Source organism: Gymnogyps californianus, chromosome 12 (assembly GCF_018139145.2).
Source record: "Gymnogyps californianus isolate 813 chromosome 12, ASM1813914v2, whole genome shotgun sequence".
Lineage (NCBI taxonomy): Eukaryota > Metazoa > Chordata > Aves > Accipitriformes > Cathartidae > Gymnogyps > Gymnogyps californianus.
The window spans coordinates 10,683,040-10,706,337 of NC_059482.1; the positions used below are offsets into that span (position 1 = coordinate 10,683,040).

Here is a 23,298-nt window from a genome sequence, read left to right on the forward strand (position 1 = left end):
ATGGTGAAGCAGGGATTACCCAGTAATTTTGCAAGCCAAAAAAAGACACAATTTATTTGTAGTCAGTGAAAGACTCAAGCAACTTTTAAGAGGATGAAGACCAGATCACAGTAAAATGTCAGAGGAAGGTACACCATCTTCGTAACATTCATAGCAAAGTTCCTGCAGTTTTAAGGATTAGTAGAATATGTTGCAAGTGCTAAACTAGTATGATACATTAACTGATGTGTATACAATTTGCATCTAAGCTATAGTGTTTATTTATTCAGCCATAAAATGCAGAAAACTATTAATTGTACGACTTGGTAACTGCGTAAGTACATCTGCTGTGAAGTTAAGTGCTCAGACTACAGATGAACTGAACGTGTACACACAAATGGCATATGCATTTAAAGTAAGGCGGTTATGATCAAGGTTAAAGCTGATACAATGTTTACTTTTTGTTTGAAAAAATAAATTAACTCTCAGTTGTTTTACTAGGAATGGCCCAATATTCTTCTTACCAACAAAAATAAATGTGACAAGACTTCATCATTTCTGTGCGAAAAATACAATCCAGAGTATAACCTCAATTAAAAGCTCTAAGTTTGCAGGATCAGATTCAGAATGGTGAGTTTGAAGGGGAAGGGGAAGAAATTGTTTAAATTACAGCTCCTGTTTCAAGCTCCTAGTTAATTTTGTCATTAGTAAGAATCATTAATAAAGTAGAATTTGACAAGCTCTTTACATTACATTTTGACTTATGTTTCAAAAAGCAGTGTCTAAAATGCATTGTTGTGAAAATAAGTCAGTAACAATTTGAAGAGAAACAATTTATGTGACTCATTTCTAATCATCATTTTCTGTCTACCTCAAAAGTAACTGTGTTTTTAAAAAAGTTGGCTGCAGTGTTAATAAAACTAGTTTTGTTCTATTAAAACTGTTAGGAAAAAAAATTTGGAATCTATTGGCATTTATTGTTTTTCTCTGCAAGCATTTCAGACTACATGGATGATTTATTTGTCACTTTGCAGGGGAAATAAAAAGTTTTGCTGCTTAGATACCTTCATAATCCTTAGACAGAGCATGTGCCAGCTCTTCCATTAGCAAAAGCGTAGAGAAATCAAGCTGCCAGGCATCCTGGGGTTAAGCAAGCTTCTGATCATCTACTGAGGTTATTTTGGTCAAAGCCATGCGTGACACATCTGATGGGAACCCAGATGAAACTAACTTGGGTAGATTAGGGAAAAAAGTGCTATGATAAACCATCATCTCAAAGTTACATCAAAATAATGGGCAGGATCATGTCCAGCAGAGAGAGTTTGGCAGTGATGACTTGCCAGTCGCTCGGGTTTTCCTGCTTGGCTGAGCATGGACACAACTGCTGCCCACACTCTTTGGCCACTGCACTTACAATCTGGCAAGGTGTGCATCTCCCTTTGTCAACTTAAAGCATTAGTTTTACATAGATACTTGTCCTCCTGATCCTCCTGTCTCCTCCTGCTGTTTGTGACTTACCTGCTGTGGGACAGCAAAGGCTTTCTTGTTACCTGCAGCAGTGTGAGAGCACTAATGGGATGGGCTGTGTAACAGCCCAGCAAGAGACGACAGAGGGGGGCCATGCTGTAGCTGTACCTTGGCTACAGGCCCCACGTGGGAATTTCCCCTTCAGGCAGCCAGCTTGTAGGGAACAAGGAAACCAGAGGCGTGGGAGATGTCTAACATAAGGTAATGGAAGCTCACTTACTTCCGCTGCAATTTGGAGGACAAAGCCTCCAGCACTTTAGAAGCTCCCTGTTCTCCATGTTGCCACAGACCGAGGCTAGTGGCAGCACAGTGAGGTGTTGTACGCCCGTGGTATTTCCTTCTCTTTCTCTTCCTGTGCCTTCCCAAAGCTCCCAGGCAGCAGCTGCTCCCCATTCCCATGTTATATTTGTTCCACAGACTTGCTGGAAATTAACTTCTGCCCTGTTCTCTCCCTCCAGCCCTGCGATGGGAGCTGAGCTAACAGCAGGAACCAGAGACTGTTTTAACTTCTGTACTAAAGAGGACAGCCTTGGCATCTGAAGCTTGCGTGTGCTGCAACAAGATGCTGAAAAGCAACAAAACTGATGAGACAACTGGCAAGTTACTCAGCAACCCTGATGAGTGTGTGGAATGAAGCTGGGAGAGCAGGGTTTCCAACCATCCAAACCACCAGGATGTTTTTATCACTGCAGACAGGGCTGCTCCTTTGATCCACAAAGGAATGGAGATAACCTGCCGCAGGATGCAAAAGCTCTTTACAGGTAGGACATGAAAGAAGAAATGTATGAATTGATAATAAATACATAAGAAGGTTACAGAATATGATAGCACGTCTTCTGCAACTACCGAAGTGTGTTGAACAAAATGAGGGCTCTCCGCTATTTGTATGTTTCGTAAAAAAGTTGTGTATTTTTAGCATTTTGTGGAATTAAAAAAGTTTTATGTGCTTTCTATTAAATGTTGCTGGCAAATGGTTGTGAGACGTACCAGCAGACCTAAACACACAGGTAATAGCCTTCCCCTGTTTTTATTCTTTGCTGATACTTACCTTTCCATAGTAACATTTGAAAGATTTTGCTATAAACTTTTCTTTCGTTTAGGGAAAAAAGTTGACTTTGCCACTTTTTCAGTCTGTATTTATGCCAAACAGTGCATTTTGTAAAGGAAGGGAAAGTGGTATAGTTGTCTGCTTGACAGGCTAAAGGGAAATGTTTTTAACAGCTATAAAAAAAACAAACCATTGTAAAACATGTAGTTTATAAATCAAAGCTCCAGAGGGAGATCTTTATCAAAGCACTTTATTGATGTATTTACATCAATCTTAAGCATGGCCAGAAGACTAAAATAACTTTTTTTAACTAACAGTTCCCAGTGTGTGGTACACATCACTCCACCCAAGGAGCACAAGAAATAATACTGCCATTTAAGTGTGAAGTTCTTCCATGGACAGTTCAGTTGCATCTTTGGATACAAAGCTGCTGAGCAGCTTCCCTGCCACTCATGAAATTGGGGGGTGAACAGTCTTCAAAAGTTTCAGATTGCTGGTACTGGGCAGCAATGACAGTGTGGGAGCAGCTGGGAAGAAGTCTGCTCCCTCCCAGGGGGCAGGACTGTATGGGCAGGCCCAAGTATGTGCGGCGTGGTGGAACCTGAGATGCATGAACTGTGTTTGTCTGCGGGCTCAAACACAGGGCAGGTTACTCTAGTGCACAACGCAGCCAGTTGCCCTAAGGAGCTCCTGTTGCAGTGTTTGCTTCAGCCACCCCTGGAAGGCTCTGCCCAGAACCTAGGAATGCGAAACAGATGTCTGCTTCTGGCATTTTTCCTGGACTTGAATGAGGCTGTTTGTATTCAACACAGCTGCTCTAAAGGGTCATAGTTTCTGATGGAATGTGTCCTATTACAAAGCATTCCAGAGGCTAAATTTAGGGGTAGCTTTTTGGAAAAATAAAGTCTGAAAAGAAATATTTGTAACACATTAAAGTTTTCTTCTCCCACTTTATCTCCATAGAGCAGGAGCCAGCTAACGATCATTAAAACCAGGGAATAGAAGATTTTTGCTAGAATTGGCAGTACGTTATCATTCAGCAAGTATCCAAGCTGAGGGAGCCTGTACAGAAGGACCTGTGATCTTCAGCAAAGTAACTGTAGTTTGTCCTTACTGTTGTTTCTATCATCTCATAAATATAACATCCACATCACTTAAAGAAACATGCCAGATCTAAAGTAATAGAATTCTCCATCCCTAAGTAGCAGAAGTCAGACCTTTTCTTTGATATCCACAATAGAGTCCCTCTACTAAAAAGTTATCCCCCAACTATATACTATAAATTTAAACAATCTAACCACATACTGTTGCTTCTCTGAAAAGGTAAATGGTGCAAAGGGCTCCCCAAGGGAGGAGGAGGGAGTGAGGCAAGTGCCAACATCCCAACAAATTATTTAACACTATTATTATGTAGTGGTGAAAGCCAAGCAGAGAGATTCAACAAAGCATAATTTACTGATTCCTTCTCTATTTGGAGTGCAGGTTGAAGCAATCTGTTGGCAGCGTAGTCATCCTTCTGTTTTCCCCCGGCACACATTTGCATTCCTTTCTTCCCCAAAATCTGGGAGGGTGAAATTAATTTTCTATAAAAAAACCCCAGAAAACAAAATCAAACCAACCAAGCGTGTTGCCTATGAGCTGCCTGCATACATTGCCATGGCTGAAGTTTCATTTGTGCTGCAAACGTTGGCAATGTCAGAACTAATCAGTTCAGTGATTCAGCAAGAGAGGCAGAGAGGAAAGATAGTATTAACAGCTGGGTCATTCTGCTCCTTTCCCAATATTAATACCACATAAATATTGTCTTTATTTACAGCTTCATTCATACATCCAAGCAAGTGCTGATCATTCAAAGGATGCTAAGCCAAATAAGCAGATTAAGGCTGCTGCAGAGTTGGCTTTCTGTAGAAGCCCTGTGCAAACTGGGTGCCTCATTTCTGAAACAGGAAGATTTGGATTTGTTTCTGTCCTATTTTGCTATGTGACTTTAGATGTCACACTTGGATCACCACTGCCTCAGTTTCCTCAGCTGCTCAACACAGACTAGACTGGACTACTAGGCTGCAGTTTACATAGTGTACATAAGCTTCACCATTTTTAAAATAGCATCTGAGACCCTCCAAGAGAAAATACTACTGAAACATAAAGCATTACCATCAAACAGGCGAGCACAATCTACTTTTAAAAAGGTGTATTAGTTACTCTCTAGATAACTGATGACGATGAAGGTAACATTGCATGAGTGCAGGCACCAAAAGACCTGATAGGATTTCTTTAACACGTTGTTATTTTTCCATGTGGTCCATGATTAGAAACATCTTTTACAAAAGTTCAAATTAATTCTGGAATTCTATCTTAATGAATTTTTCTATTGTGAATTTCTGCCAAAGACAATAGTTTAGTAAATGCCACATTTCCCAGACCAGAAGCATAGGCTAGGTATTATTATTAAATCTCAATACGTTTAAAGCAAAACTTGTCATTTAGCTGTCAAACTTTGCCAGGAAAGTCTTTCAGCAAAGGGTAGCTGGACTGTTCGTACTGAAAACTATGAATGACTCTCTCCTATATTGCAGCAGGTGCATGAAAAAAAATGCTACCTCAAAGATACTGTATTTCCTACCACAAGTAATGAGTAATTAAAAATAAATCACGTTTTATACAGGTCTAAAGAGTCCTCCATATTTGGCTAATCCAAGGTAATATAATAAAAACCAGGCAGATGATTTAGAAGTGTTTACACTTATTGCTAAAATGTGTTACAACTTTGCACACATGAATTTATACCATTTTTGATATCTGAAGCTAAAATTATATTAGCAGTCCAAAACAGTCATATGAATGTAAAGATTTTAACTGCCAATTAGCTTGGTGTACTTGTAAAGTCCAGTGTGCAAAATCCACTTCTAAAATGCAGTTTATAGCTAATTTTGGATAGTGAGAAACCAGTTAAAAACAGGTTGAAACAAATCTTTTCAAAGAAAAATCCTACCTATGCAATGACTAATAAAATATAAAAGTCAATTTTCATTATATTTTTGTAGCTGCCTGTCAGCTAATTTCCCACATACTATTTTTTGTAGGAGTAATGAAACATTTCTTTAAGAAAATCCAAGTGATTTTATTTTGCTCATAGATATATGTATAGTGTAACACTAGCATCACCACTTATATACAAAATTAGTTTAACATAGCAGAATACCAACGATTTCCTCATCGGGCAATTATGATCGAGCAGACAAACACTGATTCACCACTTCCAGTAAGTGAGAGTTTTCCAAGGCAGCTGCTACACGTTCTTTATCAGCAAGCTGTTTATTAACTGTGCAGAAAAACACACCAGAAGAAACGAGTCAAAACATTGGTATACAATGTCTTTTTTAAAGCATTTTACGTTGAGACACATAATCACACTGTTGCTATGGTACTCAGGTAGACTAGTAATTCTGCAGATGCTAAGTACTCTCCAGAGTTGCAGTCTAAAGTCAAAGCTAGCATGTTATCACAAGTTAAACCAGCACGCTGTTTATGATTCAGCAGCAGGGAGCTACGCTTGTGTAGGTATAACACAAGAAGAAATTTTCCCCCAACCTCTCCCCATTTTCTGAGTCCTCCATAACCCAGGCAAATCAATGACTAGTTGAGAACACAGGTTGCCTGAGGAGATGTTTAAAGTACAGTACAGAACATATCTAAGTGTCATTATTACACATTCCTGTTCTGTAACGTCCCCCAGAAGCTGACGCACATAAAGTCCCAGGTACTAAACCGCTGCTCCGCAGGTATGGGAATCGCTCTCCTCTCTAATTTTCAGGATTAAAAAAAATAAAGACGACCACACAAGAGAGCACCAAAAACCTTACCTGCATGCTCAGAGGCATGTGTTCCTGGTGTTATATGAACATCCAGCTTAAAAAGCATCACAAAACAAAAAGGGGACAAGTCAACAAAACATTGGAAGCTCAAGTTCAAAATATTTAATAATAAGACAATAACAAAAAGAGGGGGAAAAAAGGACATTCTTTCCAATATCAGTTACTGTATATAGCAGAATAAAATAAAGTCTAAAATCACAGAATATTCTGCATTCCCATCCGCTTAAGCCTTCTCCTCCTGTGCCGTAGAGCACTGCAGGTAACTTCCCTCCATAACCTCACTCACCCTTGACATGACTGTCACAGAACGGTAATTCTGCATCAATATTTTAGTCCAGTGCCCCCTCTGATTCCTGGAGTGTTTCCCCCACCCATAACATGAAAAAAGCTGTACTTATCTTTCACTGTAAGTTAGTTAGCTTATTTTTTTGCTTTTTTTTTCTTTTCAAACACAATCTCCCTCTTCTGCTTTCCAGAGTGATTTGGTTACTCACCTTAAATCTCTCAGGCAGAGATCTGATCAATTTTACTTTTATGGAGAGGCCAATTAACGTCGCCATGCTGCAGTGAGGAATGGTGGGAGTGAACTCCACTGCCACCGTGCTTTCTGCGTCATTCACCTGTTGAAAACCAAACACTTCCCATGTAGAAAACTCACTGGCTTTACCCCAAACTAGCTGGAGGCATTTTATGTGAAATACAACTTGAAGCTGTACTTTGCCGCTCATAGTTTTCTTCACTGACATTTTTCAATACTATGTTTAGCTGCAGTAGACTGCTATAATAAACCTCTTTTAATGTTAGAAAAAAATAATTAAGTTAATCAGACGGCAGAGGCAGCACTGCCCTGCAGCACAGCACGCGTTTATCGACCGGCAGTCCCGACGGCGGCCCCGGGAGACCCGGGAGACCCGGGCGGGACGGCCGCGCAAGCGGGACGATAAGCGCATCTTAGCGGGGCTCTCACTTTTACTCGCACTTGCTCGACGACGTTCAGCTCCTCCAGGGTGAGGGGGTGCTCGGGGTCGTTAATGGAGCGAATGAGATGTGCCGCGTTAAGGAAAGCGGAGCGGAGCTGCACCGACCTGCCCTGCCCTGCACCGCCGCCCCAGCGGCCCCAGCCCCCCCGCCCGCCCTCGGCCCGGCCCGGCCCTCCCCTCCCGGCAGGATATCGAAGATCTCCCGGTCGTCGATGGAGTCGGGCAGCTCGTCGTCCTCCTCCCGCGCCGTCACCGGCCGCTCCCCCGAGCGGCGGTAGATGAGAGGGTTGGCGTTCTCCAGCGGCGCCCCGCCGCCCGGGCCCGGCCCGACCATGGCCGCCGCTCAGGCCCTGCCCGCCTCCGCTACCGGGCGGGCGCTGCCAGCGGGCCGGAAGGAGCCCGGACGCCATTCGCCGCCGCACCGAGCGCGGAGGCGGGCACTCGGCGGCGGGCGGTGCTGAGGAGGCTGGGTCCCATCTTCCCCGTGGCGGGAGTGCTCTCCTGTGGGCGAGGAGCGAAACTGGCGTGATTTGTGGAGAGCAGACGTGCCGGGGGAGCCCGGGTGACCTTCAGAGTCGCTTTTAGGGCAATTAGGAGGAGGCAGGGGTAGCAGCGCTGAGGGTGCGCGGGCGAGTTGGGAGGAAGCGTTCAGCGACTGGAGTCTTGCGCAGCTTTCAACTGAAGTCTAAGGGTGAAGAACGAATGGCTTCACTGGAGTCAGCGACGCTGCAAAGTGTCTGTGAGGGACCTCTGAAGTGAACTTAGTGCTGTCAAGGATGGGTAAATTAAATTGCGTGTTGAATACAAAATGTTCTTGATTAAAATTATTTCTTTCATCTTTCAATTTGAAAAGTGAAACTGTGTTAAAAAAACCTGCAAACTTAAAAGAAACTGGAGTGATAGAGTGTAATGATGACATATCTTGGCTTCATACACCCCTTTATAATGGGGTTAAAGCACATACTCCTGTGTAAACATACTGTATATTCCTGTTTCAGCTTCCTTGCCATATTTTTGATTTCTCTTTGCAAAAAATGATCTGTATAGGGTTTGGTTTTTTCATGCCTGCCACGTCAAGTCATGGTCACGGGTAAGAAGATGTGAAAATGCTCCCCAGGCAGAGAGCAGCAGTTTCCCTGGTGGCCGACAGAAGGAAAAGAGGATTTGAAAGGAGCTGAGACTTGCTGCTTCAAAAGATGTTACAGCTGGAAGAAAAGATGTATATTGTGGTTCTGTCGCTCAGCACTGCCTTACAGAAATGGTCGTTACCTCAGGTGTGCTTTTGACTGCAGGGAGTTGGGCCAGATTGGGTTTGCCCCCAGCGGGACTTGTTCTGAAGATTACTGATGTGTTTACATATCTGCTGATATTTTAAATAAGACAAGCAAACTACCTGTGAGCAAAGTTTCCATTTGTCTCTGCTTTCATCTTTGTTTTGTATTATATTCAGTTAATATATAGATTACATTGGCATTAACGTTCACTTCTTAATCTAATCCTTTGTGATCTTAAGTTGGTCTTTCAATTAATGTATGTTGTTTTGGATAACAAATTTTGTTGGTACACATAATTTTTCTGGCTGTTTAGGAGATACAAAGCTGACTGAGCTGACTTACTGTTAGTGGCGAAGACGTTGGCTGATTTTAAATGTGGTTTTTGTTTGCTTTGTTTTGGTTTTTTTTAAGTGGATAGAGAGTTCAGTTTGGCAGTACAAGAAGTCCATATTCATTGGATTTCACTGATGGAAAGCGGTCAACTTAAGTAGCCTCATGGAATCCTGCTTTTTCCAACTCCTTCCTCCCTGCCTTATGTGTGCATGGATGGATGTAGACATACACGAACAGGCACACACACCTATTCCCATATGTTGAAATCTCTCTGCTGGTTTTGGTCTGTCTTCCTAGTTTGCAAGAAGGATCCACAAAAATCCCAGGGCTATTCACATTGGACTGGAACAAAAATAACTGCAACAGAAAGAATTTTCCAGAAAGATTTGAGGGAAGTATGAAAAATAAGAGGCAAGTTATGTTCTACAATGCATATTTGCACAGTTCCAGGTGAAATTAATGAGAAATTGGCACACTTTCCAAAGCTGTTGCAACCCAGAGACTCAGGAACTGTATAAGATACAGCAATTAGCTCTGAATTCTCTTGCACTGAAAATCTTGTTTTACCTATCTCATTTGCGACCCTTTTTGTTAAAGAACCGACTTACTCTGACAAACCTGTTTCCCAAGCAGGATGAGCTTACATGATGTATGATCTGTGATGGAGAAGTTGGCTTCACAGGATTTATGAGTGTCCACACTGGAGGTGAATTAAGTGAAAGCAGTGCAGAGGAGTCTGAAGCGGTATGCTTTGCAACTGAATGCTGATGACACCATTCATCCAGGAGATGTGAAACATCTCCTGTGAAGCATCAAAGGTGGAAAGGCAAAGACCCATTATGTAGAGGGTGTTTTGCCAGTTGAAGATTGGGAGTTAGTGGAGCAGGCTGGGCTTGTAGGCCCAACTGTGAAGAAGGCCTTGAGGCTAATCTGTTTAGGGCCAGTCATCCACACTGAGGGAGTTATGCTTCTACAAACTACAGATTTTTTTAGGACTTTTTCAGCCAGCAGGCGAAAACTGTCTGTTGGATTGCCAGCCTATTTCCATTGTAGGAAGCTATAGTGAAGGTGAGGTCATGGCCGTTTCCTACTTTTTTGAGGGAAGCACATACCCCATAAGGTGTTGGTAAGTAGACCTTGCTTTCTGACCTCCACTGAGACTGCTCATAGAGAAGAAGCTATAATCGGACCCTTGACTTTAATCTCCCCTTTAATTTTAAAAAATGCAGGAGGCCTAATTTTATTCAAGAAGGGATAAAGAACTGTTTTGGAGGCTGGAGGCCAGTCCCTGTTGGAAGGCACATATAGTGTTGATTATGGTACTGATGTGCTAGCCCTCATTAAAACTTCTGCAAGAATTAACTTTTGATTTTTTTTTTTATTGTTACTTTCTAGTTATTTGTAATCTGTAATCCTGTTTTTTGGTGAGGTTTTTTTGTCGTTTTGGGGTTTTTTTACAAGATTTTAAGTGTCCGCGGCTCTTGAACCTCTTCAGAGCTTCACTGTTGTCTCTGCTTGTAGGATTAACAGCAGATTAACTATGATTAGACCTTTTGTTGTTGTTCACAGATGGTGTTGGGTCATTTTCAGATCATCCATTCTCAGGATCAGGTAATGATTAGGTGCATTACACTAAGGGATTGTATTTACACTCTGTATCAAGTACAGCTCTGAAAGTGCTTAATGCAGTGCATGTTCAAAAGGGAATTTAGCTGCACTCCCTACTCAGAATGCCCTCAGCAGGGACCTTTGTACCATTCTCTTCCACGTAAAAACAGAAAATAATCTAGAGTCCAAACGGGGGTGAAAAATGGCTCCTCAAAGCCAGATTGCTGTGCTTTGTGTCTTGTTCTGTAGTATAGCATTCATCACTTGCGGAGCAGAAGGTGAGATGCAAAATCTGTTGTTATTGCGGTCGGGGAAGCAACTGCACTAACAAGTTGCAGTGTAGTGATTTTCAAAGGCAGTACATCTCTTATACTTTTGTTAGCAATCTCCGAAAGTATCCTAATAAGCTTGATGCAAAAATTACTGGGTTTGTGAGATGAAACCATTTCTGAGATGATTTTATGAAAAGAAAACTTTCTATCTTTCTTAAAAGGTAGAAAGCAAAAACATTTCCGAATTATCTAAACACAATATTTTTAAGATTTTGTTGGATGATAAATTTAGAAAATGTTAATGATTTTGGCAGTTGCCGTTTGCTCTGAAATTTGTTTTTAAGCTTTATGCTCTTGCACAGTGACTAAACTATGTCTTACCTAGCTCCAGTTGTCATTGGCAGAGCCAGCTATAGGAGTGTTTGGCAGGGAGTGTCTGTCATTGCACAAAAGTGAAATGAAAACTGAACAAAATTGAAAGGAATAAGCTGAAATCTTCTGAATTAACAGTCAGTAAAAAATGCTTCATTGAAAAGTCTGTCTGATAATTATGAAGCTGCAATTAATTTTTTTTTTTTTTTTTTACCTTATATGTTACTTAGGACAGAATGGTGCTGAGCCAGAAGTGACTATCGCACTTGGACGGCTCAAAGGGAGACAAACAAATGTGAAGGGGACAGACAGACTTGTAAATGTTTTCCTTGGAATTCCTTTTGCAAAAGCCCCTGTTGGATCCTTGAGGTTTTCCCCACCTGAACCACCTGAACCCTGGAATGACCTGAGAGATGCAACTTCTTACCCACCACTGTGAGAGCTGTTCAGTTCATTTGTATATGTGACCTGCTTATGTGTGTCAGTGTTGTCATGTTTATTAGGGTACGGAGGTCTGATTTTGGTAAGGAGCTTGTATGGACTGGTAGTGAATACACTGCCAGTACTGAAATATTTCATAAGAACTGTGGCACTAGGAACCACAAAGAATTGCTGGGAAATTCCTGTCTTTGGAAATTACGTTTTCTCATTATACTGTGCTGAAATAGTTCAGCTTTTTAAGTACAAGTACAGAGTTGTGCTTTTACAGGTTGCACCTCTAACTTTATATAAGTAACACAAAGTTTGAGCACCCTGTGGGAATTCAGTCTGTGGGGCAAAAGAAAGCGTGTTTTCTCTATCATTGCTACGTTGTTGCTATTGCAGTTTTATTACTAATAGTCATGCTTCCTTTCTTTTCTGAAGATGTCCTCAAGATCTGTCCATGTTGAAAATAGCTGAAAAAAACTTTAAAGAAAAACACATCCCATTCCAAACTTCTGAGGACTGTTTGTATCTAAATGTTTACAGCCCTGCTGGTTCAAACAAGAAGGACAAGTTACCTGTACGTAAACCCGTTGTACAAACTTGTGTTGTACAAAGTTGCACCTAATGATAGCTCCTAAGTCACTGTCCTGGTTTCGGCTAGGACAGAGTTAATTTTTTTCCTAGTAGCTGGTATAGTGCTGTGTTTTGGATTTAGCAGGAAAAGAATGTTGATAACACGCTGATGTTTTCAGTTGTTGCTAAGTAGTGTTTATACTAAGTCAAGGATTTCTCAGCTTCTGGTGCCCAGCCAGCAAGAAGGCTGGAGGGGCACAAGAAGCTGGGAGGGGACACCATCAGGACAGCTGACCCAAACTGGCCAAAGAGCTATTCCATACCATATGACATCATGCCCAGTATATAAACTAGGGAGAGTTAACTGGGAGGGGGGATCGCGGCTCGGGAACTAACTGGGCATCGGTCAACGAGTGGTGAGCAATTGCATTGTGCACCACTTGCTTTGTATAGTTTAATTCTTTTAGTATTGCTATTGTCATATTATTATTATCATTGTTTTTCATTCCTTTCTGTCCTATTAAACTGTCTTTATCTCAGCTCACGAGGTTTTGGTTTTTTCCCCTGATTCTCTCCCCCATCCCAGGGGTGGGGGGGGCAGTGAGCGAGCGGCTGCGTGGTGCTTAGCTGCTGGCTGGGGTTAAACCATGACAGTCACTTAATTCCTTTTCAAAATGTGATGCTGCATTAGCAAAAATAATATTATTATGTAAAATTCAAAGTCCACCAACCTAAAATTCAGCTCCCATTAAGCTTCGGTGATTTGGAGTTCCTAATTCTCTGATGTTGTCTTCCCTTTTCAAATGAAATCTACCAAGCAATGTATAAAAGTATGTCTCACCCTTTTTTCTCTAAGGTAATGGTGTGGATCCATGGAGGCAATTTTATATTTGGTGGTGCTTCTAGGTATGATGGTTCTGCACTATCAGCCTACGAGAATATTGTGGTAGTAATAATTCAGTACAGACTTGGACTCCTTGGATTCTTCAAGTAAGATGACCTATTTCACCTTTTACAAAATACTTCCTATCGTGTTTAAAGCATGGGTAGTTTTGTTTTCTCAATCAGCTGAACTTCTATACCTGCCTCCCACTGTTACAGTGGTTTAAATGGACATAGTTCACTGACATCAGGACTTAAAAACATTAAGAAATGTCCATAAATTCCATTTGCATTGTCGTTTGATTGTAGCCTGCTATCACATCATAGTTGGGCTTATTTGGTTCTGGATAGGATGTTTGTTCTTGCCTTTACTTCCATCCGTTGGTGTGTAAAGGCCAGGAATCCATCTGTGTATGGGTGAACAAACAGTAGAGGCAAGTCAGTCAGTGGGGCTTAGATCTGACTATGAAGGACTTTAGGCTATACAGATCTTTCCTTGGTCAAATACGATACTTTGCACAAAATGTAAGTTGGTGAGATGTATTTTATTCTGGTATTAGAAGAACTATTACTCTTCCTGAGAAGTTGGCTCATAATGCTTTTCTTTCAGTACTGGTGATGAACACGCTCGTGGGAACTGGGCATTTTTGGATCAAGTAGCAGCTCTTCGGTGGATCCAAGAAAATATTGAACACTTTGGTGGAGATCCAGGATCTGTCACACTCTTTGGTGTATCTGCAGGATCTTGCTCTGTTTTTGCACATGTAGGCATGCAGTAGATAGATACACTAAAAAGTAAAGTCTGAAAAAAAAATCTTCAAAAACTCAATTAGTGTAACATTTCATGCTTAATCTGATTTTTGAAAGTAAGATTAATGGCACATTGTGCTAAGTCTGGACACTTCCCCTGTAAGCACATAAAAATGTGTAATTCCCCACTGAATCCAGCAGTCTAGTCAAGCATAAAGTTATGGGATAAGGACCTTAATGTAGAATAAATACTTTCTGTTCTTCCCTTCTTGCTAGGTTTTATCTCCTTTGTCTAAGGGTCTCTTTCATAAAGCAATATCAGAGAGTGGAATTATAATCCCCCCTGATAAAGATTTACTTCTTTCAACAGATCTTAAGGTAGGCTCATTTTTTTGCATTTTAAAGCCTTTATAACCTAAAATGGGATATTTCTTGTATCTGATAATTTGGTTAAAAGAGAAAAGGGGAAAATCTGATTGCATATTATGCAACAAAGTTGATCAAATGTCTTCTCACAGCATACCTATAAATATATAGATTAGCACTAAGTAAATTTTCATTCAAATACTCTATTTATTTTCAATCTCGTTTGGTGTTGGAAATAGATTGTACAGTTATGTGATTATCATACCTGTGGGTCGACTTAGGTATTTTCAGTTACACACATACCAAGCTAGGCATATGTCCATTTTCATGCACACTGTAACTTATACAGTAACTATGAAATTTATTATGGAAAGTTTAATTAGAATCCAGAAGAGGCATTCGGTTTTTATTCAGCTATGGTCTTTTAAGGAGGGCCTTTATTTGAAGTAAATTAATTTAAAAAAAAAAACCAACCAACCTTTTAAAATTAGATTCCTCTCTATAAGTACCTTTTCATTTCTCCTCCTGAAATGGCAGGTAGTAATAATGTAAATCTCTCATAAGTTGATTTTCTGAATTTTCTTTCCTTATTTGATTTATGTTACAACCTCGTATCATCTCTACAGCAAAGTTTGTTGTAGAACAGTGAATGGAAATATAGCAAGAAAGAGAAGTATACCAGAATGATTTCACTTCGTGATCAACTATAGCATTTCTAATAAAATAAAATACTCTAAGACCTATCAAGCTCACTTAAATCTGCCCTTAAATAAAACTATTAACAGTACGGTGTATAGTAATTTTCTGTTTATAAATTCCTTGAAGACCACCTCATAGCTAACAGTTCTTGTCTTTGTTAATAATTTTCAGAAAATTGCAAGTATATTTAAGTGTGAGATGAGCAGTTCACTCTCACTAATAAACTGCTTAAGGAACCAGGAAGCAAAGGATATAGTCTTTAACAGTACGGTAGGTGAAACTTTACTTAGTAACAGATCTTTTTAATGGCACGCTTGCAAAACTTTAGCTCAGCCTCTGACCGGAGTTCACTGTTGGCCTGTTCCAAAGTTGATTTTTCTTAACTTTTGTCGAAATACCCCCTAAATATTGACATAATTTCACATAATTTCTCTTTAGAATTTTCAGCGAAGTGTCACAGCACTGGTAAAGTTGTGAGCAAGACTCGAGCGTACATATGTTTTAATGTCAGTTAGAAGCAGCACAGGATCGGGAAACCATTACATAACTCCATACCATGACCCAACCAGGCTTGCATTTTATACTCTTGTGCCAAACTGTAAATTTATGTTACAGTTGCTGTGGATACTCAGATTTCTTAAAGCCCTTTTTTGCACTTGGAACATTAAATGTGGACATTTTATTATGTGATTTGAAGGAAAAATGGAAAATACTATTAACAAGTAATTTGATCTTTTTTTCCTCCTCCTTCAGGAAATACCATTTCTACCCTTAGTTTTGGATGGAGTATTTCTTCATAAGTCACCTGAGGAGATATTGGCTGGAAAAGAATTTAATGCGGTCCCATTTATGATAGGAGTCACCAACAATGAATTTGGCTGGAATATGAGATCTGTAATTTAATGGCTATTCTTCATTTTTTTGAATGTTTGTGTTAACTGATGCAGGCAACTCTGAGAAGGTATTTGCTGGTAGGACACCTTTTAAGTATGGCCAAAAGGTTTTGCATTGTTGGAAATATATACAAGGTAAACTTTGCTTGCAGTATGATTTTTGTAGTGACCCAGAACCAGCTGGTCACAAAACAGTGAGAGAGGCTTCATCCTGCAAGTTAAACTACATGGACATCCTTGGAACATCAATTTTGTACAGTATTTTCTTATCCTGAAATTTTAATCCCTCATCCAGGCAGAGAGAGGAAAAAGAATGCAACAGTCAAGGGCTTATTACTGAAAGAAAAATAAAACGAATCCTTTCCCTCACAACATGCAGTATTCAGGATTGATACATAGAATGTTTAAAAATGTGACATTGATCACCTTAAACAGCTTACCCTGCATGTCATTATGAACTCTGACTACTGGTTATATCGTTGCCCCTGTGTTCCTTGTTACCATGCAGAAAGATCTATCGTTTGAAAATCTCATCTGGGGACAGAGTATGGGGATAATGCAGGTGTCCAACACACTCTCAGTGCATAAATTCTCTCTCATATGAATTCCATGGGTAACTCCAAAACATGAGCAATTGCCATACAGCGCACAAAACTGCAGGAGGTGGATTTGTGTCCTCTCTCTTCCTTGTCCTCTTTTCTTCATTTCCTAAGTATTCATGTTCATCTATGTAGTACAAAGCATTTGTTCTGAATCTGCATAGTAACTGTGTGTCTCTAGGAGTGTGCTGGTACTGAGTTCAAGAAGAAAAATGTAAAGTGAAATCTGTTCTAATTCATTTTGCAGACAGAAGAGTCATTTTATGTAATGCTCTAAAAGAGGAGGAGCATTGCCTTATCTTTACTTCAAAGGGTTCAAACAATTGGACTAGAGACAGAAAGGCTGCCAGGGACTTTTAAGATCTCCCCTACCCGAGGGAAAATAAGCCTTTGAGACAGAAGCAGCTTTTTGCTTCAATTCTGCCCTAAAGCTTGCTAGTCTTGTAAGTTTCTTAACAATGTGTGTTGATTTAAGAGTAAACTACTTAGTATGAGTGGTTTATGTAGAAACCTTCACCAAGGAAACATTTACTGCAGTAAATATAAGCTTTTCAAGACAGCTGCTGCATCATACTGCATTTTTGCATATGATAGGATGCTTCAAAAATAAACCCCAATAGTAAGAATAAAGTGGAATAATGTAGTTCCAATGTTAAAAATATTGGAGAAGTTGAATGGTGCTAATAACATTCTTTTTTTTCTGTCCAGACATCAAAAATACCAGGTTTGAAGGAAATAGGAGATAAAAAATCGATCACTTCAACTTTAGAGTTTTTACTGCCAATGATGGTAAGTACTGTTGCACTAATCTAATTTGAGAAGTGAAATTTCTTTTTAATGCATGTAACAGATCTGTGAAGTTTGGTGTTCTCATTTCCTGCTTGAGTCATAGTGTTACTAAGACTTGAGGCCATGTTATGCTTTGGGGAGAGTCCCAGCAAAGCTGACAGGACTATGGTGTATGGAGTTACACAGAAATAGGATTGAGTCAGGCCTGGGATTTGGGGGAAATACCTTTTTCCTTCTAGACCTCTGAACCAACATTTTTATCTTATGTATTTGTACGTAAGATTACTGTAATAGTGTCCCTAATCTTATGGTATCTGATGGCTAATCTCCTGGTTGATGGGTTTGCGTTAAATTAAATGTAACTTTTAAAGTAGTTACTTTGCACTCCTAGTTTTGAAATGTATCTTTCAAGCAGCAAATTCTAACATGAAAAACATAAGCTGTGTTTGGAGATCCCATTGGTCTTGCCCTGTAGTCTAATAGTCCATAAATCTTTCAAGGACTTGGAGAATTTACTTTTGTTATTCCCATCTCTTTTCTCCTGAAGAAAACAGAAGCCAAAGGTATTATCAGGAGAAGTTACTGGATCTTCATTGATTCCTGTAGAGTTTTAACCCATATAAATCTGTTGCAAATTTGACCTGAGGTTGGTTGTTTGGTATGTTTTTTGGAGTTGAGGTTTTTTTCCCCCACAAAAAGGCTGAATAGGTTTTATTTGCCATCATGGTTTCCCAGCAACATGGGTGCTACCCTGGACCTTTGTGCCTTCGCAGAATCTCTGAAGTTTAAAAGATGACATTTTTTGTTGCTAATTCAGAGAGTGATAATTTTTCTGTTTGTTTCTTGTTTCTCCTTTTTGTCTTAGGACGTACCATCAGAGTTTCTGCCTGTGATAGTGGATGAATATCTAGGAAACACAGATGATCCTGCTGAGCTACGGGACCGATTTTTGGACTTGCTAGGGGATGTAGGAATTGTCATACCATCCATTAAAGTATTGAATTATCACAGGGGTGAGCTAATGAACACCAGTAGGACCTCTTACTACATGCTGGATCAAATGATGTAGACACAAATCCTGTCGTGTGTAGGCAGCCCTTCTTGAGATTCCCACTGGGAACTTGAGGGTGAAGAGTGATATAGGTCTGCAGGATTTTGTGAAGCAAGTGTATGTACTCCTTTATCTTTATACTAGTGTTTTGCACTTGTGCTCATAGTCACAATATATTGAGAGCAGAGCATGATAACACAGGTAAGTGTTTGCTAACTGAAGTATACAGGCTTAAAAATTAAAACATATTAAAGCAACCTGGAATTTGTCCTTTGGCCCACTGCTACTTGGGAACTCAGCAGCTCTCTAGTCTGGAGATTTTCTGGTATTTAAGTGTAGACAAGCCATGCCAAAATACCCAGAACTGGAAAATAATTTGATGTTATTTTGTTTTCTGTAAGTTTTCCTGGGGTGAATCTTTAATTTTTTTGTGTAAGTGCTGTGAGTTCTTAATTTTGAATTAAAAATAAAAATACATATTTGAATGTAACATTACGTTAAAAATGTGCCCAGTATAAAGCTTTGGGCATATTTAAAATAATATTTTAAACAGCTGATGTCAGCTGTAATTTATGCATCTCTTCTTTTACTCTCTAAATGTTATGTCTTCTAGAATCTGGAGCTCCTGCCTACTTCTTTGAATATCAGCATCGGCCCACTTCGTACTGGGATAGTAAACCAGAGTATGTGAAAGCTGATCATGGAGATGAAGTTGGCTTTGTCTTTGGAGGACCATATCTGGCCGGTGATATTCAGCTACGTAGTAAGGACGAGAACATTCAATGTTCACTTATAAATTACTCTCATAACACTGGCATTATTCTGTTCAGTAGCACTGCTTCCATTTTAATCAGACTAAAGTGCATATATTAACAGTGAGACCAAAGTATAACCCTTTCTCCTGTTAGAATTTGTTTAACACTAATTTGCTGTCTTCTCCATTCTTTATCATGTACAGTTTGCTGTTTCTGAAGCGCAGTAAGTTACATGTTGTCAACAATTTAGCAAATAGGACGTTTGCTAGAAAACATCACTGTCATACCAGCACTGTTCATGAATTTGCCAAATAGCTTTGGCTGAAAAATAAATTGAAGGAAAGGTCAATTAAACTTGCAGCGGATTACTGGAGTGCTTGGGAAGCAGGAAATCTAGGCTCTTTGCTTTTCCTGAGGAATTTAAGCTAATGTCTCCTCCTTTCCAGGAAATCCCATGGGCTCTCAGGCTCCAGAGAATGGAGGACTCAGTCTCTTTTGCAGATAGCGTTCCAGTTGTGTTGATTAGAGCAAGGCTTGGAACTCTAGTGTTTCATTTTCTGCGTGAAGATCTAATGGTTAGGTTAAAGACTATTTTCTCCCATGACTCAATATTTAAGCATTTCATTCAAAATGGAACTGGTCCACTGAGGAAGGATTAAGGGTGTACTCCCAAAATTGCCTTTGCCTTGTCAGTTTGGGCATTCTCATGGAATTCTGGAAGTTCTGGTTCCTTCAGGCAGAATCCCATGTTGCTACAGTCCAAATGAATGTGCCAGTCATTGAACAGTTAAATACAAGATGCCACGTCCTCAGGAATATTATGAATCCAGCAGTTTGCTTTAATTGCATATGCCTAAAGCAATAATACTCAGGATGGAGTATTTTCTTTCCCATGAAACAAATTAGGAGCAGTTCTTATTTTGACAAATAAACACAGAAATTCTACTTATTTTAAGTGAATTCACCATTTTTTCTGCTTTTATTTTTGTCATTTGCACAGTAGTTCATAGTCTGTTTCAAAGCCTACATAAATGAAAGTATTTCCTTTTACTCCATTGGACTTTGGAGCAATCCAGCTATGTTGTAAAAGCATTTGTTAATCTGTTACTACAGCCTTTTGATTTTGCTTATATTTTATATTTATTTTTTTACTTATGTTAACCTACACTAGAAAGCACTATACAGTTCTTTTTCTATTTGCCTGAATTTACTGAGAGCATTAAAATAGCAAATATTTTTCTTGATGTATTGAGATATATTTATAATTAATAACACAGTGTAACTGAAAGTATTTTCACATAGCTGATACAGTGGGCATATGTGTAACTATATTTAAAGGAATATTCTTGAAGTGTTGAGACATGGAATTACATCATCTTGTATCAGAATGAAGAAATCTTTGCCTAGTCGTGCTCTGAATAATAGGGAGAATTTCAGTCCCACAAAGCTAGAATGAGATCTATGAAACTAAACCATGTGGCCCATTCCTTGAGTTGTAATGGGACTCGGGAGACGTGGGTTCTTTTTTTGGTTCTGCTTCTGGTTTCCTGAAAAGCTACAGGCAAATCACCTTATTTCCTTGTACTGCAATTCCCCAATTTGTAGAACAAGGATAATTACGCTAATCTCATTCATAAAGAGTGCTGAAATCTTCTCTTGATGATTGCTGTATTACTAACATACTGCAGGTACGGTGCCTCTTGTATTCAGTAAGTTGTTACAACATATTCACAGACTGAAATGCTGCTTCTGTAGTAGCAATGTTTTGATTTCTGCCACACATGATAATTATTTTGTATTTTGTCTCTCAGGTGAAGTTACAGAGGAAGAAAAGAACCTTAGTAGAACTCTAATGAAGTACTGGGCTAACTTTGCTCGACATGGGTAAGAATGTCATGAGATTCATGACACATATTACTGGTTTGTACTGACTCCATAGTGAGTTAGCTGTTCCGTTGATTCAGTCTTAACTTCTGTGATTGAATTCCCCTGCAACTGAAAAGGGCATTCACTCTTGCTTTCTTGTTGTTTACAGAAATCCTAATGGAGCAGGTTTGGTTGAATGGCCATCTTACAATCTAAATGAAGAATACTTACAGATAAATCTAAAACAAAAGAAAGCCAGAAGGTTGAAAGAAAAGAAGGTAGATTTCTGGAGAAAGGTGATGTTTGAAAAGACAAATAACAAAAGAACGGTAAACAAGAAGGTTAATTCAGAGTTATAATTTACAGTCTAAACATGCACGTAAGCAAACTATTAGGATAGTAAAAGAAATTACTTAAAGTAATTTTGAGGATAAAATTATGTTTCCCTTCTTTTCACCTTTTGTTCACAGTTTTCATATTTGCAATTATTCACTGTAATAATTCCAATTGATCTATTTCCCCTTTGTGATCCTTTACTTTTTCCTGGATTCGTGTCTACAACAGAAGCCTCACTTATTAAATATAGATACCAGATTTCCCCACTGCTCAGGTTTTTCTGTCGTTTCACCATGACTGAAGACAGAATGTAGCAGCAACATTGTTTTAATAAAGTGAAATCAATAAAGACCAGATTTGCAAGTAAAACTGTCTTTTGATGGTGAGTGTATCAGCAATGGTACAGAAGTTTTGGTCTGATTTAGATACAGAAATGTCCTCTGTCGGGGGGGGGAGGGAAGAAACTGAAGAATGTTCTGCTTTGTAAGTCGGTTTTACAACAGAGATAGTATATTTCTGACTGTTGTGATACATAATCTGTAACGGTACTGCTGGAATTAAGACTTCTCTCAAATGTTAGAAAAGGGAGAAACCATCTCCACCACCCACACTTTTTTCCTTTTAAATTTAGCAATAACTCCCCTAGAAGGATCAACATTGGTAACATTATTTTCACATTTTCTGTCTTTTCCATGGTGCTTTACATTGTGCTCCAGGCTGTTCTCTGTGCAATCAGTCAGTTCCAGATTCTCTGTTTGCACTGGGTCACAGGCCTTCATTACTAGCACTGGAGAGAGTTTCGTTTGTACCAGAATTATTCCAGTGCCCTTACCGGCTTATATACACTTAAGACTGCCAAGAACAAGTCTTGAACACTTCATTTCAGTGTTGTTGTCCTGGTTTCGGCTGGGATAGAGTTAATTCTCTTCTTAGTAGCTGGTACAGTGCTGTGTATTGGATCTAGTGTGAGAATACTGTTGATAACACGCTGATGTTTTAGTTGTTGCTAAGTAGCGCTTATCTTAAGCCAAGGACTTTTCAGTTTCCCATGCTGTGCCAGCAAGCAGGTGTGCAAGAAGCTGGGAGGGAGCACAGCCAGGACAGCTGACCTGAACTAGCCAAAGGGGTATTCCATACCATGGAACGTCATGCCCAGTATATAAACAGGGGGGAGTCAGCCGGGAGGAGCGGATCGCTGCTCAGGCATCAGTCAGCGGGTGGTGAGCAATTGCATTGTGCATCACTTGTCTTTTCTTGGGTGTTATTTCTTTTTTTGTTATATTCCTTTTCATTAAATTATTATTAGTAGTAGTAGTAGTGTATTTTATTTTACTTTAGTTATTAAACTGTTCTTATCTCAACCCACGAGTTTTACTTCCCCCCCCACCCCACCCCCTTCCCCACCCCACTGGGAGGGGAGAGGGGGAAACAGCTGCATGGTGCTTAGTTGCTGACTGGGGTTAAACCATGACAGTTGTCAAGAACTTCTTTCTCTGCTATGTCTTGTTTGTTTCCTATATCTGGCTCCTAGGCTGCTCCAGCTACCCCAACCATACTCCTGACCATACTGCTACCTCACAGCACCGTTATGCAGCTCCACAGATCCTATGGGGCACGAGGCATCTGTTCCCCCCTTCTTTCACTTCCCCTCTATATCTCTGGAAGAATTTAAGATTGTTCATAGCTAATAATGTCCTACAGCAACTAACTGGTCATCCCTTCTTTCTGAATGACTTTGTTGGAAGAAATAGGGTGGGATTTCGTACGTCTTTCTGCCCAAATTCTGTTGCCAGTCAGAACTTGGGAGGTAGGGTTAGACTGTTAGCACAGCTGCTGTTTTGGTAAACTGGAATTCCTGCTAAGCATCTGTCCCTCCTCCTTTGTTTTAGCTAACATGTTTTGAGGGGAATATAATCTCAAAATAGTCTTGAGTGATAGATTCCATTGCACATACAATTCCCCTGAGGTCCTGTACTACTCCCTTTAAAAGGAGATAAACAGGCAGTATTGTATGTATATGCACAGAATACATGCCTATGTTGTAA

At 39.8% G+C, this 23,298-nt stretch overlaps 2 protein-coding genes across 3 annotated transcripts; one reads left to right on the top strand and one right to left on the bottom strand.

Moving 5' to 3' along the window:
- Positions 1 to 2,103: 2,103 nt before the first annotated feature.
- LOC127021351 (fatty acyl-CoA hydrolase precursor, medium chain-like) lies at positions 2,104 to 21,615 on the top strand. 2 transcript variants are annotated; one of them, XM_050904362.1, is made up of 14 exons: positions 7,940 to 8,189; positions 10,586 to 10,627; positions 11,499 to 11,703; positions 12,133 to 12,271; positions 13,124 to 13,257; positions 13,760 to 13,913; positions 14,176 to 14,277; positions 15,136 to 15,234; positions 15,718 to 15,858; positions 17,165 to 17,245; positions 18,111 to 18,258; positions 18,910 to 19,059; positions 20,863 to 20,935; positions 21,087 to 21,615. In XM_050904362.1, exons 1-14 carry the CDS (start codon positions 8,186 to 8,188, stop codon positions 21,274 to 21,276), a joined length of 1,662 nt encoding a protein of 553 aa, XP_050760319.1. In that variant the 5' UTR covers positions 7,940 to 8,185; the 3' UTR covers positions 21,277 to 21,615. The 2 variants fall into 2 exon arrangements, with proteins under 2 accessions (XP_050760320.1, XP_050760319.1); XM_050904363.1 differs by lacking the exons at positions 7,940 to 8,189; positions 10,586 to 10,627 and adding an exon at positions 2,104 to 2,267.
- CIAO2B (cytosolic iron-sulfur assembly component 2B) lies at positions 2,789 to 7,743 on the bottom strand. Its single transcript, XM_050904364.1, has 5 exons — positions 7,602 to 7,743; positions 7,397 to 7,476; positions 6,924 to 7,049; positions 6,418 to 6,463; positions 2,789 to 5,876 (listed from the first exon to the last, which is right to left on the bottom strand). Exons 1-5 carry the CDS (start codon positions 7,741 to 7,743, stop codon positions 5,779 to 5,781), a joined length of 492 nt encoding a protein of 163 aa, XP_050760321.1. The 3' UTR covers positions 2,789 to 5,778.
- Positions 21,616 to 23,298: the final 1,683 nt, after the last annotated feature.